Source organism: Nelumbo lutea, chromosome 5 (assembly GCF_056320005.1).
Source record: "Nelumbo lutea isolate HS-2025 chromosome 5, American lotus-T2T, whole genome shotgun sequence".
Taxonomy (NCBI): Eukaryota; Viridiplantae; Streptophyta; class Magnoliopsida; order Proteales; family Nelumbonaceae; genus Nelumbo; species Nelumbo lutea.
The window spans coordinates 54,426,114-54,443,793 of record NC_142688.1 but is presented as its reverse complement, the minus strand read 5'-3'; the positions used below and the strand labels follow the sequence as shown (position 1 = coordinate 54,443,793).

The window sequence follows — 17,680 nt, the reverse complement described above, 5'->3', positions numbered from 1 at the left end:
TATTATAAATATTAACAATAATTAAATTGATTAAATTTTATTTGCTCTATCATTTTTCAACCATGATTCAAGGCAATACATACACTGTTCTTATGATATGATGCATCAGCTTTTAAGGCTGCCAGTACACTATATACATCTGATAAGATTAAATGGTGGCACCATGTGTCAAGTGATGGTGGAATGATGTGCGTTCAGTGAAAGAGTATAAAATAAGCATAATGCATCAATGTTTTGAATGCCTAAATATTGAAAATAAAAATGGTATCAACCATGTTGATACTTTGAAACATGGTGTCAACGTTAAGTGCATCCCAATAGTTCACACTTCACATAAACTAAAGTGTGATATGACCATCTAAGATTTACAATTAGCATGCCCCATTTCATTCATAGGAATAGAGATCAGAAATTGGGATTTGAATGGATTATTCCGATTTCAACTGTTTGGTTGGACAGAATAGGAATATCGTATTTATTCCTGGTGAAATGACACTCTCTTATTTGAAGGAATAGTCATTCCCTCCCCCTCCCTTGGGAATGAAATTCTATTTCTACTGATTTCAATTTTCATTTTCATTCTTGCCTAAACCAAACAGATTATGGGAATAGATCATTCCAATTTCTGTTCCAAAGGATTTCAATTTCAATTCCGATTCTGATTCTAACTACAAAACAGACCCTGAGTTTTCCTTGTGTATCCATTCATATCTTAATCTTTTTCCATCATATCTATGCCTATCTAAATTGTATCCCAAATTTTCAATACATCTCTAAAACTGCCTTTTCTGAAGACTTTTTTATAGATAAATAAACTATATTAGACGAAATGAATATTTACATAGTCCAGCACATTGGATAGCAAGGGGGATAATTTTGAAACACAAAAAAGTAGTAAATGATGGTTTTTTGCTTGGATATGTTATTGATATTTTTATTTGGAATTAATTTAAATTTCCATAATTCACATCTTAGTTCTTTACACTAAAAAATTGTATCCCAAATTTTCACTACATCTCTTAAAATTGCCTTTTTTTTAAAGGTTGAGTGGATACAGCAACTGAGCAAATCATTTCTGCATAAAGCCTGGCATAAGAGGCTAGGGCTCTCATAAACCCCAGAATTCCGCTTTTTGGTTCAGTGGTTCATCATTTACATTACAAATTAAATTAACCAGTAAACCATAACCAAGGATTAGAAAGGAAAAACAGCAACTTCACCTGTGCATGGACCTGAAATTCAAATCGTTCAACTTATGGTGGCTCAGGTGGTAAGTTCTCTGGTTGATTGTAGCAGCAGACTTGGGATCAAATCCTGCTGTCAACAAGGTTGGGGGATGGGTAACCCCCATGACGAGAGAGAGAGACCTGAAATTCAGATGAAGACACAACAAAGGCTCCAAATTATCATTTCATTGGCAAACGGCAATTGTGCTCAGGAGACGGGAGAGGTATACACAATTTTGTATTTTGTTATGTATATATCTCGTGGAGGGAACCATATCAGCCGGATTTGGATCTTGTACAAAAGAGGTCCTTTCGTAACGGATTTTGTAAAGAACCTAACAGGATACGGAATGTATCCTCTGAAGAGGCAATCTGATCAAAACCAGGAACCATTTAAAGAACTTAATTTTCAGGTCAAAATTGGTTAGGAGGATACCCAATAGTATTTTCAATGTCGTAGACTCTGCAATTTAGGACTCAACTTCCATGATTATGCACTTCCCATTCCTCTACACGAATTCCTTTATTTTGTGAATCCTTTTCCAAAGGAATATGAATCATCAAATTGTTTGCACAAATGGCATAACTCATTCCTGACTGGTGTGAAAAGGTCCTTGATTTCTTGCCAAATTGAATCTAAAATACACAACTATATATAGAATCAATGTGCTCAAGATTACAATTTCAAGTGTCTCATGCGGACAGAGAGGGAAGGCAGGCAGGGAAACGCGCAATGGCTAAACACGATCATGTGGTTTCGATCCCAAAAAAACTCCCCTGCCTAGTTTTTGATCATATTCAAAAGAATATGCTGTAGTTGGTCAAATGTATATGATAAAATACAGGTTGAAGGTAGTGAGATCCCTCCCCCGGAAAAGTATATGAATGTTGATGGATGAACAAAAATGATGCATCACAGTGATCAGAAGACTTCCTGTCTAAGAGGAATTCCTTCCGGATCAAAACCATCCTCATCGGTGTGCTTAAGATGGAAGGAAGTAGAAGTGGGCAGACCTGTACAAAGACCATCAATTGTTATTATTTGTTTTGCTACCAAAGACTCATCCAAAATAGGAAAAAAATACAAAGATTTTACTGTCAAAGAGAAGAATATATCGACCCACAAGATCATTTGGGAGTTAGTCATCAAGAATCTATGGAATACGCATAGGAGAACGTACCATCAGCCATGTCCTTGGTCTTGTGAAGAAGAAAAGTGCCAGAAAGGATTGTCACAAACCCACACATTTCTGTGACGATCTGTGTCGGATTTTGCCGATCCCAATCCTAGTCCAGATAAGAGACACCAAACATCAACAATGTAAATTCTAGCCCTATTCCCAACCAAACCGAAATTTAAACAGCTGGTGTAGATTAATTAGCTTACTAGACAGAAAACACACATGATAATGCCAAAAACTGAAAATGGTATATTAGGGCTGTTCATGAACTGAATCAAACCAATACGACAAACCGGTTTGGTTGGTTTTCAAATGTTAATGATCAATTTCGGTTCAAGAAAAAATAAAACCTTAACAGTCAGATCGGTTTTTGGCTTGTATATGTGCAAACCAATAAACAGAACCAACCTGCCTTCAAGGCGATAAATTTAAATAATGTCTTTTGAGTGTTAACTTACCTATTAAAGAAACAAGAAATGGAAACGTTTAATATTTAAATGAATGGTACAGGATATGCTACAAATAGAAGTGTATCCTGTAAATCATTTGTACCAAACTGATACAAATTGTATCGGCCGATACAAACCAATACGGATTGATACACGTAAATACCTCGGATCTCTATTATCTGTAAAAATGGAATATGGTGACTCAAACTCGGGTCACCTAAAGAACGTCAATCTTTCGCCATGATTTTAAACCACACTTCGTCTTGCAATAATAAATGAAAAATAAAATAAAATTTTATGACCTTTTGTGTCTACATGCAATTAAAAAATATCATGTTTATATTTAACTCTAACTATTCAAAGCAATAATATTCAAAAATAGTATTTTATATACTAATATCAAATAATCTATCAAATCCACATTTAATAAAAAGATGATTTTTAATATCAAGAAATTTATACAAATAAATACTAATAATAATTATTATTTTAAGACTTAAAATTTATAACTTTGCACATGATATGCATCTAAAAATTTTTATACAATTTTACGAATGTTTAATTAATATTTTAATTTACATTAATAAGTAATAACAACATATTCATTGTTTACAAAAAATATTAAAAAATATAATATTATATTGAAACAATCAAATCCACTAGTCTACATTTATTTCAAAAATGAAATTTTATTTAATATAATTTATATAAATAAAAATATTAATAATACTATAATTATTTTATTAATTAAAAATTATGAATTTGAATCTGATATATCTTAGAAATTTTAACAATTTTGATATACTTTAAGTTAAGATTATATTTTTATAAATTATTAATTGATATTTTAATTTGCATTTGAGAATTCAATATTTATTTATTTTTTAATGATAAAATAATAAAATAAAACAATAATTGATATAAAAATTAAAATATAATAGGTGAATATGTTTAGTGTCTTGGACTCTTGATTGATGCATTATAAATAAAATTTATGATATCTACGCATCCCGGTATATTAATTGTAATATATTTCATCATATATACCATTAATATATGCATTTTTATGCATTTAAATACTATTTATGACTATTTTAGTCTTAAAATATATATACCATATTTCTCGTCCGTATCCATGTGTTTCCAAAGTGTATCTATATCCATATCCAAATTGCCCAATATCGATACCTTAATCCATGATCAATACTAAAAACAGTGCGCTTTTAAATTTTTTTTAGTTTGTTTTTCAAAAATTGGTTTTTAGATAGTTTTTTATATTTTTTTTTATTAAAAAAAAAAAAAAGAGGGGTCCCAAAAGGTGTTTCGGGACCCAAAAGATACAATACGATACACCCGATACGAAGCATATCATATCAAACTCATAGTTATCAAGGCGACACCTAAGTGACAAGGTGCCCTCGGGGGCTTGCCTTGCCTAATCGCCAAACAGTTTTGTACTGTGTGTTATAAAAAAAATTATATTCTTAAATTTTTGTGATTATAATTATAAAATAGACATTATTAAACTAAAATATTCATTTTGTGTGTTTATATATTAATTTCTTTTTATTATTTTCTTATTTGTTAGAGTTTAATCAACACAAGCATTGCTAAATGTTGCATTGAACACTCAAAAGAGTTCAAAACCTGAACCAATAAGGAGAACTTAAAATGTTTTCTAGTCAACACAATTTATAACAGAAATAGGGGTTCAGCCCCTATATTTTTTTAATTTTCTTTTCTTTCTTCTTTCTCTTCTCATGAATATGTTGGAATATGATGATTTTCTATACTTTAACATGAAGTTTGTACTGTTCTTATGAAAATTATGGATAATTAATATGGAAATATGGTTATGGAACCTAGGGAACTACCTTAGGATACATGTTTTGTTCTTAAAAAAATCCGTCACCTAGGTGCCTGCCTCGCCATGGTGCCTTGAAAACTATGATCGAAATTTTGATCCTTGCCCAGAACCATCCAATCCATATCTAATTGAACCACCAGACTGATATTTGTTTATATATATTACATGCTACACATTACAGGATAATTGGGGGTGGGGCAGAGTAGGGTGCACACAAAGCCTAGTGGCCATACTGCAGAGAACCATCAGACTGTTCAATGGATAAAAAAAATTGTGTAAAATTTTAATTTCCATTTAGGTGTGGAATTAGAATTTTACATTTTTTATTTTGTCCATATTACCAAAGTTTTCTGTCAAATTTCACTAAAAATGAAGACTACAGTAAAAACGCAGCAATCCTTTTTAATTTAAGAACAACTTCTCTGAATGTCATGATTTGAATAAAGAGAATATGAACCACATACCAAAATTTCACCTAAGCTGATTGAAGAACAAGAGCCCAAACTGAGAACTCAGAACTTCATAAATTATTCTGTACTTTTCTTTTCCTTAGGTATAATTCATTTTGTTTGGAGTTTGGCCTCAACTTTGTAATGTATCATGTATGTGATGCATGTTTGAATAATCAAGGTTCGATATGTGAGCAGATGTTATGTTTAAAGAATATTAGTTTTTTATCAGTCTTTAAAGAATACTAGCTTGGAAGGCATGTGGGGCCTTTTTAACAAAAAAGCCATTACCCAATACAGGGTGTTTTTACTTTTTAGAGTTGTGTTTTAAATGCAAGTGAGATAGATCTATTTGCAATTTCCTGGAACTTATTTGTCCTATGTTATGCACGTGCTAAATTTTGACCAATAAAGTTGGAAGATATGGAGTATGTTTTAAGGTAGGGCTGTCAATGAACCAGGTTTTGGTCCAATTCAATTCGGGTTGGACCGAACCCAAACCCAGTCCATCAATAGTCCTATCTTAAGGTAGTTGTGGATGGTGGACTATTGTTTGTTAAGTTTGAGAAAAGTTGTCCGCTATGAAATCCAGATACTTGAACATGCCTAGCTAGCATACCAAATTGTACCCAATACTTATCAGATGCAATTCCAGATAAGCATAGATAGATATGCTCTATAGAATTAACACTTGAAAAATATGGAAAGTCACATATTTTAACAAATTTTTTGAACAAATATTTTAACAAATTATACTATAAAACTATCTTCACATATTAAAAATGTAATTAAATTTTGCAAGACATAAATCTTGAAGAATAGCATTAACTTCAAAAACTGGATATAAACAAAAGATTATGATATAAGCAGTGTTTAGAAAACCAGACCGGACCAGCCGGTTGAACAGGTTGAACCGTGACTCGAGACCCTGACTCAGTCATACCCCAATAATTGGACTTGTTCAAAACACGCTGAAAACCGGTGAACTGGTCCCGGTTTCATGAAACCGCTCGGGTTCATACATAAGTGAAATTTTAAAATGTTTTTAACAAGAATTACCACTAATCAACCTCTTATAATATTTAATGACTATTTATTATACATATTGCATTATTATGCATGTATTTTAAAGAAAATGTAAGTTAAAAGGATTGAACCCTAATCATTTGTTTTAAAAATTAAGAAGCTTGCCATCCATCCACCATATTTAAGTACATTAAAAGTTGTAAAATATATTATATAGTATTCATATGACCTGTAGTATATATATGTAATTATGTATATGCCAGGTCATCATGGTTCGACCTCCAGTTTGACCTCTAACCCATGAACCTCTCCCTTCTCCGGTTCTATGCCCGGTCCGATTCACTGAACATTGGATATAAGCATATTATATAAGATACCCATACCTGAATCTATTACCAAAAATTTTGGGAAATACAGAGTCATATCCCTGTATCTAGGCATCATGATTGTCTGGCTAAATCCTGTTTTCAAATAGAATTGTTTGGTTATTCTGCTTTAGCCTTTTAAGCAACAGGTTGCTGAAAATGTCACGTTTTGTGTTTTCTTTATGTATATATATATATATATGTAAGTAAAGCAAATCCACCACATAGAGAGTGAATAGGAGGGACAGGGGGAGAAAAAACACTGGGTGGGGAGTCCAAAGTTACAACCAGAAACAATCAAGTTATGAGTTGCCACAAATAAGTGCACCATATGCCATCTGCTGCTATGTTACTACATATTTCTTGCAACTGTTGCAGACCAGAAGAAACTATATTGTTTTGCAGATTTGCCATTAAACTCAGTTAATCCATTGAGCATTTGAAGTATTACATCACAGCAAAGCAAGTAGCATTGAATGCTGATGCACGTGAATTAGCAGAAAGAATTACCTTAAACATGATCACGCTGGCCAAAATGGTTAATGACGTAAACATGACGTAGTAAATAGGTGATACAACTGCTGTGTTGAATGTATCAAGGGCCTGCCATAAAATAAGGGCCATTTAGAGGATTCAACCACCGAAAACAGATGTGCATACAACATGTCTAAAAAGCAGCATTAGGCACTCAAAGTAGTACTCCACCTGACCATGTTTTGAATATCAGAGCTGAACAAAATATGGATTTTTTTTTTTGATAAATGAAATATGGAAAATTTAACAATATGGCCACTTCAACACTTTATGGTCTTACAGGTTTTGTTTTAGTAACATATAAAACAACTGCCCAACTTCATAGTGGCAATTTAGCCATATGTAGAGATGCGCATTTTCAGATAAAGTATAAAAAAATGCCCATTTTCCTCATTTTCCAGTTCAGGTACCTTTAGGTCTCCAAAACTTTCTTTTATTGATAAATAACTTGGCATTTTATTAATGCAAATTAATAAACACGTATTACAAGCATTAGTGGGAGAGATAACAAGTTTTTATCTCCCCATACAACTTCCTTTACAATTGTACCCAAAAGATTTGCTCCCTCTCCCCACCCCTTGCTTGGCTAGTTCATCAGCCATGCTGTTGGCTGTCCCTTGAACCCATTGAAGTCTCACTTCCATCTCTCTAGCCTGTCATAGGAACTTTTTATCTCATTTCTATACTGCTATAGGGTTGCCTCCCCACTTTTCAACCACTCCACCACCAATTTAGAGTCACCCTCAATAATTAGCTTATTTATGTTCATCACTCTTGCTCTTTGTACCCCCTTCCATAACATTCATGACCTCCACACTTAAAGAATCTCCTACTCTAATAGGTGCTGAAAATAATCATCATAATCCCTCTCTCATCCTAAAAATGGATTCAATCCCTGAAGGTCCTGGATTTCCCCTACTACTGCCATCAAAGTTGAGCTTGATCAAATCTTCATTTGGGGGAGTCCAGAATTTGTAAGTCAGATTCTTTTTTTGTAGAAGTGCCCACCACCTCTCTCCATTTTCTCATAATGTTCTCTACCAAAACAATTGAGATGCTCTTTAAAGATTTGGCCCAATGAGCCACTCTGATAGTGATACACTATTATTGCTTCTTGAGCTCTTTCTTTTTCTTTGAAAATTTGAGTGTTCCTTTCCTCCCAAACTATCCATAGTGTTGCTGCTCCAGTACATTTCCACAAAATTCTCCCCCTCTTCCTTGGCCACCTGAAAATAGAAAGTGCAAAGAGATCTAACAAACTAGAAGGATTTGACCACCTGTAACCGAATAAATAGAAACCAATTCCAAATGCAAGGAACAAAATGACAGGATACTAACAAGTGATAGCATGTCTCACCATTAGCTTTGCAAAGTAAGCACCAAGAAGGAGAAAGGTAAAATCTTAGGTCCCCTTTTTTGTAGGTCACAAGCGTTAATTTTCTCATGGAAAGATTCCCAACAGAATGCCCAACTCTCAAAAGGATTGGTCTACACCAAATCTCTTTCACAGGGAAAGGATGAGTGGTTACAGATGAGTGTGAGAGAACCTCACAGAAGGACGCACAAGACCAAGAGGAGGATGGAGTCCAAATCCTAGAGTCAGGTTCAAGGGATTCAAAAACGCCCCTCCCAAGAATTTGAAGGAGTCTAAGTACATTTGGAAGTTCAGAGCCCCTTATACCTCAATCAAAACCAGAATGCCATTTTGAAGGTGCGATGAATTTTAACACCAATTCCTCTTTGAAAGAAGATGGAGCATACAACAATGGAAATTGGTCTTTCAAAGGTGATTGTCCTATCCAAAATATGTTGCCAAAATTTTACATGGTTACCAGAACAAACAACATACCTGGTACAAGAGAGGAAACTTGGAAGCTTGAGTTGCCCTGGCAAACACTCCAACATCCCACTCATTGTCCATCTATCTGTAAATGCTTAGAATTGCCTTATGCCACAACTTATCCCTATCCATCAGAAATCTCCATAACCATTTCCCAAGCAAGGCCAAATTCCCCGTCTAAGCTCCCTATTCCTGGGCCTCCTTGTTTTCTACTCTTGTAGACCACCTTGCAATTTACCAAATGATCCCTTTTATCCCCCCTAGTTCCCAAAGAAAGTCTCTTATTATATTTTCCAACCCTTTTCCCACCCTCCTAGGAATCTTGAAGATCAAGAGGAAATGGAAGGCTGGCTAGAGTGGACTTTATTAAGGTGAATAGGTGATTCTGCCTCCTAGGTAAATGTAATTGCTCTTCCACAATGCCAACTTTGTAGAAAATCTTTATATAACTAGGGCCCAAAAGCTATGCTCTCTTGAATTAGAACTTAAAGGAAGTTCCAAGTATTTTAATGGCCAAGAAGATACCTCACAACCTACAATGATAGCAAAGTCTTCTACCTCCCGCTACTCCACATTCACCCCAATTAACCAACTCTTTTCAAAATTGACCTTGAGATTGGAAATTCCTTCAAAGGTTGTATAACTGGCCTCAGGTTCCTAACTGAGAATACATCATTCCCATCATAAAAAAGAATGATATCAGTAGAAGATCAAGACTATAATCAGTCTTGAATCCTCATAGATTTTAGGTTTACAAAAGCAGAAGAAAAGTGAGAGAAAGGAGAAGGAAGAGAAGAGAAACAGGAGAACACAAGGAGTTGAAAGGAGGGACAGATTCTAACACATCTGCCGCCGCCACTCTCTTAGCATTTATAGGTTATGTTCAGTACATAATGGAAAGGACAGATCTGCCCTTAGTACATACATGATAAATAAAGTAAATAAATAACTGAATTAACAAACTGACCCAAACTGACACTACTATAACTGAAACAAATAACTACACATGCTGTCCTACGAACACAGTGGGGACCACTGCTGTGGGGCCCACATCAGTGTTCTCTACAATATCGTCTACTGTAAATAGGTGACTACCACACGTTCTCTCCTGACTTCCCAACCATATTATCAACTGTCTTCTCTTTGCTCTTAGGATTAACCTATTGAACACATCTGCCAAGAGTGTAAAAAGGAAAGGAAATAAGAGATCACCTTGCCCGAGTCCTCCACCGTTCCATTCACACTGAGTAATGACATGTGTAAATACATCCTGAAATCAATTTACACCACCTATCCCCAAACCCGCATCTCCTCAGAACTTCCATTAGAAAAGACCAATCCACCAAATCACAAGTCTCTCTCTAGCTTAAAGATCACACATTCATTTGCTATAAAAGTTTGGTCCAAGGTTCAAAATATCGCAACGTATCGGGCCATATTGGCCAATACATATCATTCCAACAAGAACCCGATACACGGAACGTGTGAAAATCATTTGTGATGTTTCTTTTCATATATATAGCACAAATACGGGCCTGTATCGGGCTCTTTTGGGTCTGTATCGACACAGACCCAAAACAATCCGATACACTTGATCGTTTTGGGTCCCCTTTTTAATCTATATTTAATACTGAATTCTCCGTCATTAATTTGGTTAATTACTCCTATATATAAGTCTAACTTCTCTTTCATTAATTAGTTAATTACTCCAATAACTCAAGACAATTTTAAATTTGAATTTGAATTTTAGCGCCTAATTCAAATTCTCTCATTAATTTCATCAATTAATGATCCTCTCTCTCATTAATTTCATTTTGTTAGTATAAAAACTACAAACTTTAGGCAATAGCAAGACTTGAACCTTGGTCACTAGATTTTAACGGCCATAAGTTCACGAACAAGCCGAACCCACTTGCTTGTCATGATTATATGCATTTTTATTTTTAAGTAAATATTCTCTTTTCTTAGTGGGTGTTTATTAAAGAATGCTAGAATTGATTATTAAATTTTATATACTAATAAATACTAAAGTAAATTATATTGGTTATTTGAAAATTGATATATATACATTCACATTTTAGTTTTTCTTTTGTTCTTCTCACATTTTAGTTATTCCATCATTTTTCAACGGTTACTAATTGTGTCCCAACATCTTACACTTTATATAAATCATAAAGTTATGGTTTTTTACATTTAAATGACTTATTTAGAATCATATAAAACTTGTAATTATTGTTGGTAATATATTTCTTTAGGATCTATTTGAATTTCCTAGCATATTTATGCATATCTTGATTTTTCACTTGTATCCATGCGTATCCAAAGAGTATCTTGATACGTCTCTTAAAATTGTCTTTCCAATACACCTTGAGTTTCCAATACTTTGAACCTCGGTTTGGTCTATAATCTACCAACCTTGAACAAAGACTCCTTGATTACGTGTGGTGTTGGAAGGACCTTAATCCACAACAAGAAATCAACTAGGCTTTCATAATGATTTTATAGATGATGTTATGCACCAATCTGATGGGTCTGGAGTCTTTAGGGTGATTAGCTCCATGCTTTTTAGCAACCAAAATTAAGAAGGTAGCATTTAGTCTTGGATTAATGATCCCCTTATTAAAAAGCCCATTTCAAGTATCCATTATTTCTCCTTTCAATATATCCCAACCGTCTTGATAGAATGCCACTATAAAACTGTCCAGCCCAGGGGCGTTCAACTTATCCATAGAAAAAACAACCTCTTTAATCTCCTTCAGCTCGAATTTCCTTTCCAGTTCTTCTTTAGATTCCCTACTCAAATTGGGCCAGTTCAAACCTTCCACCAAAGGCTTTTCAGCCAAGGGCCTTCTATATATGGACTTGAAGTGATCCACAATGATCCCGGTGATATCCTCCTGCTTGTTCATGACAACTCCATCTACTTTCATACTAGCCACAAATTTCTTCATGTGCTTTCCATTAGCCACTGCATGAAAGAATTTTGTGGTAGCATCACCTTCTTTGACCCACTTATACCTCGATTTCTGTCTCCAAGACATCTTTATCCTCCAGAAAATCCTTTTGAGATTCTTTCAAATCCAACTTCTCAATTTGGTCCATTAGTTCCCCCTCTCAATACGCCTAATGAATTTTGACAAGCCACAAATTGATTAGAGTAAAGAAACTGTCTTTTAAATAGTTTAAAAGACATGCAATGTCATAAAATATGCATGGAAAAGATGCAGAGAACAATCACTTCTCTTTAGATAAGATGCAGCAATTTCACCTATTATGAACTAGGTACATTCTCTGTGAAAAAAAAAAAAAAACAGATATCCCTATCTATAATGATGGAAATTAGTACTCAACTCAACTCAGCCTTACTCCCAATTATTTGGGTGTGGCTACATGAGTCCTATCCCACCATCTTGCCACTTCGTACCACATGTTCTTTGGTCTTCAACTTCCTCTTTTAGAGGCTTCTACTTTCACCAAAATTAATGCATGTCGGTAGTCCTTTGGCAGAACGTAGTTTACTCTTTTATATTATGTACTTTCTAGACTAGTAGAGGTCACACCCCCTAAGCAAAAAATGATTATGCAGAAGTCTGACAATTACAGGATGTTGGTGGAGAGGGACAAGAATCGGCCGTGAGGATGGATGCGGGTATTCCAGTGTCGAAAACACAGAGAAAGGCTTTCCAAGTGGGTAGGTCGTCAGGAAGTGATTCTTTCACCATGTCTACTTGACAACCCTGTCCAAAAAGGGGAACGGCTTTAAAACCATTTGCCGACTGTCAGCAAGTCATTTCCAGTGATTCTAGTCCTACCCCCGTTCTTTCAGGTATGGGTGTCAATTCTGTTTTAGGTACTGACTTGTTTGCTATGCCTGTAACAGATATCCCAGTTTCCCATCCAGTAGTTTCTGATGCAAGAGAGAGGGTGATAGTGGAAGGAGAGAGGGTGTTGGAAGGAAGTAGTAAGGGGGAGGCGGATAGAATATGGGAGATGATATGTACAATGATGGAGGAACAAAATAAAAAGGAAGGACTCGTAGAAAGATGTTGTAGTCAAAATAAGTGTGAGAAGGGTAAAATTCTTTCTCAAACATTGGCTGGAAAGGATGGAGAAATTGGGAAGGGGGGGGGGGGGGGGAGGGAAAGAGAAACAAATAAGAAAAACATATCTGAAGTGGAAAGGCTAATTTCAGACATTGAGGGGGATTTAGATTTCAATGGTAGAGGGGATAGGAGGAAGGGCCTAAAATGAGGAGAATATGGCCTCTTATTGGGTTCCTTTGCTATTTTGTATCGATGAAAATTATTAGCTGGAATGTAAGAGGGTTAGGGAGTGCAAGGAAGAGAAGGGCGATCAAAGACCTACTCCGAAGGGAAAAACCTAATACTGTGATGTTACAAGAATCCAAACTGATGGAATTAGATGGGAGATGGGTTAGGAGTTTTTGGAGGTCTAGAGGTTTAGGTTGGAGCTCGTCTCCTTCTTGGGGAGCCTCGAAGGGGATTGTAACACTGTGGAGGGAGGATGTGGTGGAAGTAGTGGAAGAATTGATAAGCAGATTCTTAGTTTCTATTAAGTGCAAGAATGTAGAAAATGGGTGTGTATGGGTCTTAACCAATGTTTATGGCCCTAATTCCTATAGAGAGAGGAATGATATGTGGGAGGAACTATATGCAATCAAGGGTCTATGGGATGGTCCTTGGTGCGGGGGGGGGGGGGGGGGGGGGGGGGGGATTTTAACGTTAGATTCTCTTATGAAACCAGTAATCCCCAATAGGTAATCTCAACAAGCATGAGGAAATTTAATGGTTTTATTGAAGATTGTGAACTGAAGAAAATACCTCTGTTGCAAGCCAGTTACACATGGTCCAACCTTCAGGAAACCCCTTTGTGCTCGAAGTTGGATAGATTCCTTTTTAACCTTGCCTGGGAGAAAAGTTTGGAAAACTTGGTTGCTAGGGCATTACCCAGGGTCACCTCCAATCACTGTCCTATCCAAATAGGAACTGAGTCTTTTCCTATAGGACCCAAACCTTTTAGATTCGAAAATATGTGGCTTACCCATCCAGATTTTGTGAAAAAAGTGAAGGAGTGGTGGGGTGAGGAGGAGAGGGGGGTAAGATGGAAGGGGATCAAGTTCCATAAGAAATTGAAAAGGTTGAGAGCCAAAATAAAAGAGTGGAATAGAGATCAGTTTGATAGATTTGAGGAGCAAAAATTGGGCCTAATCTCTCGAATAGAGAATTTGGATGTAAAGGAATCTCACAATGGGTTGAACGAGGAGGGCAGAGGGCTAAGGAGACAATTAAAAAAGGAGTTGGAAGAAGTGTTATTGAGGGAAGAAACCAGTTGGAGACAAAAATCTAGACACAGGTGGATTAAGGAAGGTGATGGGAACACTAGATTCTTCCATGATTTGGCAAATGGGAGACGAAGAAAGAATTTTGTGACCAAGCTAAAGATAGGAGAGGAGGTGATTAACAACCAGGATGACATAGCCAAAAAATTTGTGGACCACTTCAAATCGATTTATAGAAGGCCTTTGAGTGAGAGAACAATCATGGAAATGGTGGATTGGCCAAGAATTGATGAAGAAGTGGCAAGGTGGTTGGAAAGGGATTTCGAGGAAGAAGAGATTAAGAAAGTTGTCTTTCTAATGGACAGAACCAAGGCTCCAGGTCCAGATGGCTTTACAATGGGTTTTTATTAAGATTGTTGGGAGGTGTTGAAAGAGGATCTAGCTGAAGTCTTTAAGGAATTTGCAGACAATCACACTATAAGCCCTGGAATTAATGCCACCTTTTTGGCCTTGATACCTAAGAAGAATGATGCCAACCACCCAAAAGATTATAGGCCTATTAGTCTGGTGACAAGCATCTATAAAAATCTGGCTAAAGTGCTCTCATTAATGATCAAAACAGTCCTCCCTACGATCATTACTGAAACTCAGGGGGCTTTCATTCAAGGGCAACAAATAACATATCAGATTTTAATTGCGAATGAGTGTGTGGAGGAAATGAAAAGGTCTAGTAGGAAATGATTCATTTGTAAATTGGATCTTGAAAAGGCCTACGATTTGGTGGACTGGGAGTTTCTATTAGAGGTTATGCGAAATGGTGGATTTGGGGACAAGTGGTGTAGTTGGATCTTTGGGTGTATCAGTACTTGTCACTAGTCTATTCTAGGTAATGGTACGGTGAGGGATTTTTTTCCAACTTGCAGGAGTGTTAGGCAAGGGGATCCACTTTCACCCTTCCTTTTTACCTTAGTAGCCGATGTGATTAGTAGGATCATTACTAAGGCTGACAGCGAAGATGCCATTAGGGGTTGGAGAATAGGGAGACACCAAGTCCCCGTCACCCACCTTCAGTTTGCAGACGACCTAATGATTTTTTGTGAAGGAGGTCTTAGTGAAAAGGTAGCAAACCTAAAGGAGCTAATAAAAGGATTTGAAAGTGTCTCTAATTTGAGAATAAATCTGGAAAAGAGTTGCGTAGCAAGTATAAATTTGGAGGTAGGGGAGGTCGAGGCTATTGCGGAGTGTCTTGAGTGTTCCACCTCAACTTGGCCTATGTCATATTTAGGGCTTCCTTTAGGGGCAAATCCTAGAGAGAGTAGATTTTGGACCCTAGTGTTAGAAAAGTTTGAGAAGAGATTAGTCTCATGGAAGAACTATATCTCTTTAGGAGGAAGAATTACCCTTAGAAGAGCTACCTTGACTAACTTACCTACCTATTATTTGTATGTCTTTAGGATACCAGTTAGGGAAGCTAAGAAGCTGGAGAAGTTGATGAGAGACTTCTTATGGGAGCCAGGACAAGAGAGAAAGGATCATTTGGTTAATTGGGAAATTGTTTGCAAAAGTAAAGAAGAGGGGGGTTTGGGAATTGGGAGGGTAACTAGAAAGAATCAAGCTCTGTTAGGGAAATGGTTATAGAGATGGCCTTTGAAAAGAGAGAAATTGTGGCATGAGGTGGTGGGAAGCATTCATGGGAGGTCAGAGAATGGATGGGATGCTGGTGTATCGAGGCAAGCTAACCTAGCAGCACCTTGGAAGGCTATTCACAACACCCTTCCTCAATTCCTCAATTTTATCAGGTATAAAGTTTTGGCAACTCTATCCTTTTTTGGGAGGATATTTGGGTAGGAGACTCACCGTTAAAGGATTTGTTCCATTCGCTTTTTTTTCTATTTCTTTGTACAAAAAAGAGGTGGTCTCAAAATTTGTCTCACCTTTGGGAACACCCTTAGATCCTACTTGGGATTTTGGGTTTCATAGAGGACTTAGGGATGCTGAAATTGTGTCTCTTTCTTTGTTGCTTGGATGTCTTAATCAGGTTTGTTTGGATCCCTCCAAGCCAGATAAGAGGGTTTGGACTCCTAGACCCAATGGAACCTTCACATGTGCTTCTTTTTTCAAGTCCATCTCTCAACTTCCTACTCACCAACCCTTTCCGTCAAAAAAAATTTTGGTATAAGCCAGTTCCCCCAAAAATTATGGCTTTTTGTTGGGAAGTTTTCCATGGGAAAGTAAACACTTTAGACAACCTACAAAAGAGAAGACATTTTCTCTGTATTTCTCCTAATTGGTGTATCCTCCGTAGAGCTCACAGTGAGGATTGTTACCATCTATTAGTATCTTGTCCCTTTTCTGCAGACCTTTGGGCTTGGCTACTTTCGTTGTTTGGGGGTAGTTGGAGTCTACCAACAGAAGTTCACATGCTCTTCAACCATTCTATCTTTTATTGACCTACAAAAATAGGGAGAACTATGTGGAGATGTGCTCGTGCTGCCTTGACTTGGACTCTTTGGGAAGAAAGGAATCTCAGAATTTTTCAAAATAAGGAAAGGAACAACCAAGATTTGAAAGACTGTGTGTTAAACAGGGTAATACATTGGCTGAAGACCTTGGAAATCTTTCATCAATTCTCCTTTAATGACATTTGGAGAAATTGGTCAACAGTAGCAAGGTGTTCATCTTTAAAGGCCAAGTCAATTACAAACTGGTCTCCTCCACCCAAAGGCTCAATTAAGTTGAACTTTGACGGAAGCAGCATGGGTAATCCAGGATTATCCGGAGTGGGGGGTGCTTTGAGAAATGAGAAGGGAGAGATTTTGTTGCTCTACTCAGGTCCTTTGGGAATTGGGAATTCCATCAGGGCAAAACTTTTAGCTGCTGTACAAGAATGAAATGAAGAAATTTAGTTGATTGACAAGGAATATGTTGGTCACTGTACAGTAGGTGGGGAGATCAACAAATACCTTGTCCGATGTGTTAGCTAATAAAGGGGTAAATAGGGAAGAATTATTTTGGGCTCAGTTGTGATTCTTGTTTTTCTTTCCTAGTTTACTTGTAAGTTTCAAGGAGGGGTTGCAGCTCGCGCCTCTCGTTGGGATGATGTATGAACTCACTCTAATTTGCTTATGAATCAATAAACTTATTATTATTCATCAAAAAAAAGTCTGACAATTATCAAACCACCCCCAACCCCAAATAGAAAAACAATTTTTCATACAAGGATGGAAAATATAGCCAAAATACTTGTGAACAAAAACCCCTTTCCCCTTCTATGTTGAAACAACAGATGCCTATGGAACTTAAGGAAGCACTAAAATAAATATTACCAACCAAACCAACAATTTACATGAAATAGTATGAAAATCCATTTTTTATAATAAGAAATCACTCAAGAGAAGGAAAAAATGAAAAGACACATCAATAGCTAATAAATAAAATCAAAGA

The 17,680-nt window shown here is 36.3% G+C and overlaps 1 protein-coding gene across 3 annotated transcripts in view; it reads right to left on the bottom strand.

Moving 5' to 3' along the window:
* Positions 1-1,824: 1,824 nt before the first annotated feature.
* LOC148852481 (putative magnesium transporter NIPA4) overlaps positions 1,825-17,680 on the bottom strand; it is a 28,137-nt gene continuing 12,281 nt past the window's right edge. For all 3 annotated transcript variants that reach the window (XR_016099073.1, XR_016099074.1, XM_088943927.1), the window contains 3 exons: positions 7,074-7,166; positions 2,408-2,513; positions 1,825-2,240 (listed from right to left, as the gene is read on the bottom strand). Coding sequence is in view for 1 of the 3 variants with exons in the window: in XM_088943927.1 (XP_088800053.1) it covers positions 2,149-2,240; positions 2,408-2,513; positions 7,074-7,166 (291 nt within the window). In the remaining 2 variants the exon portion in view is untranslated. The remainder of the gene's footprint in view (positions 2,241-2,407; positions 2,514-7,073; positions 7,167-17,680) is intronic.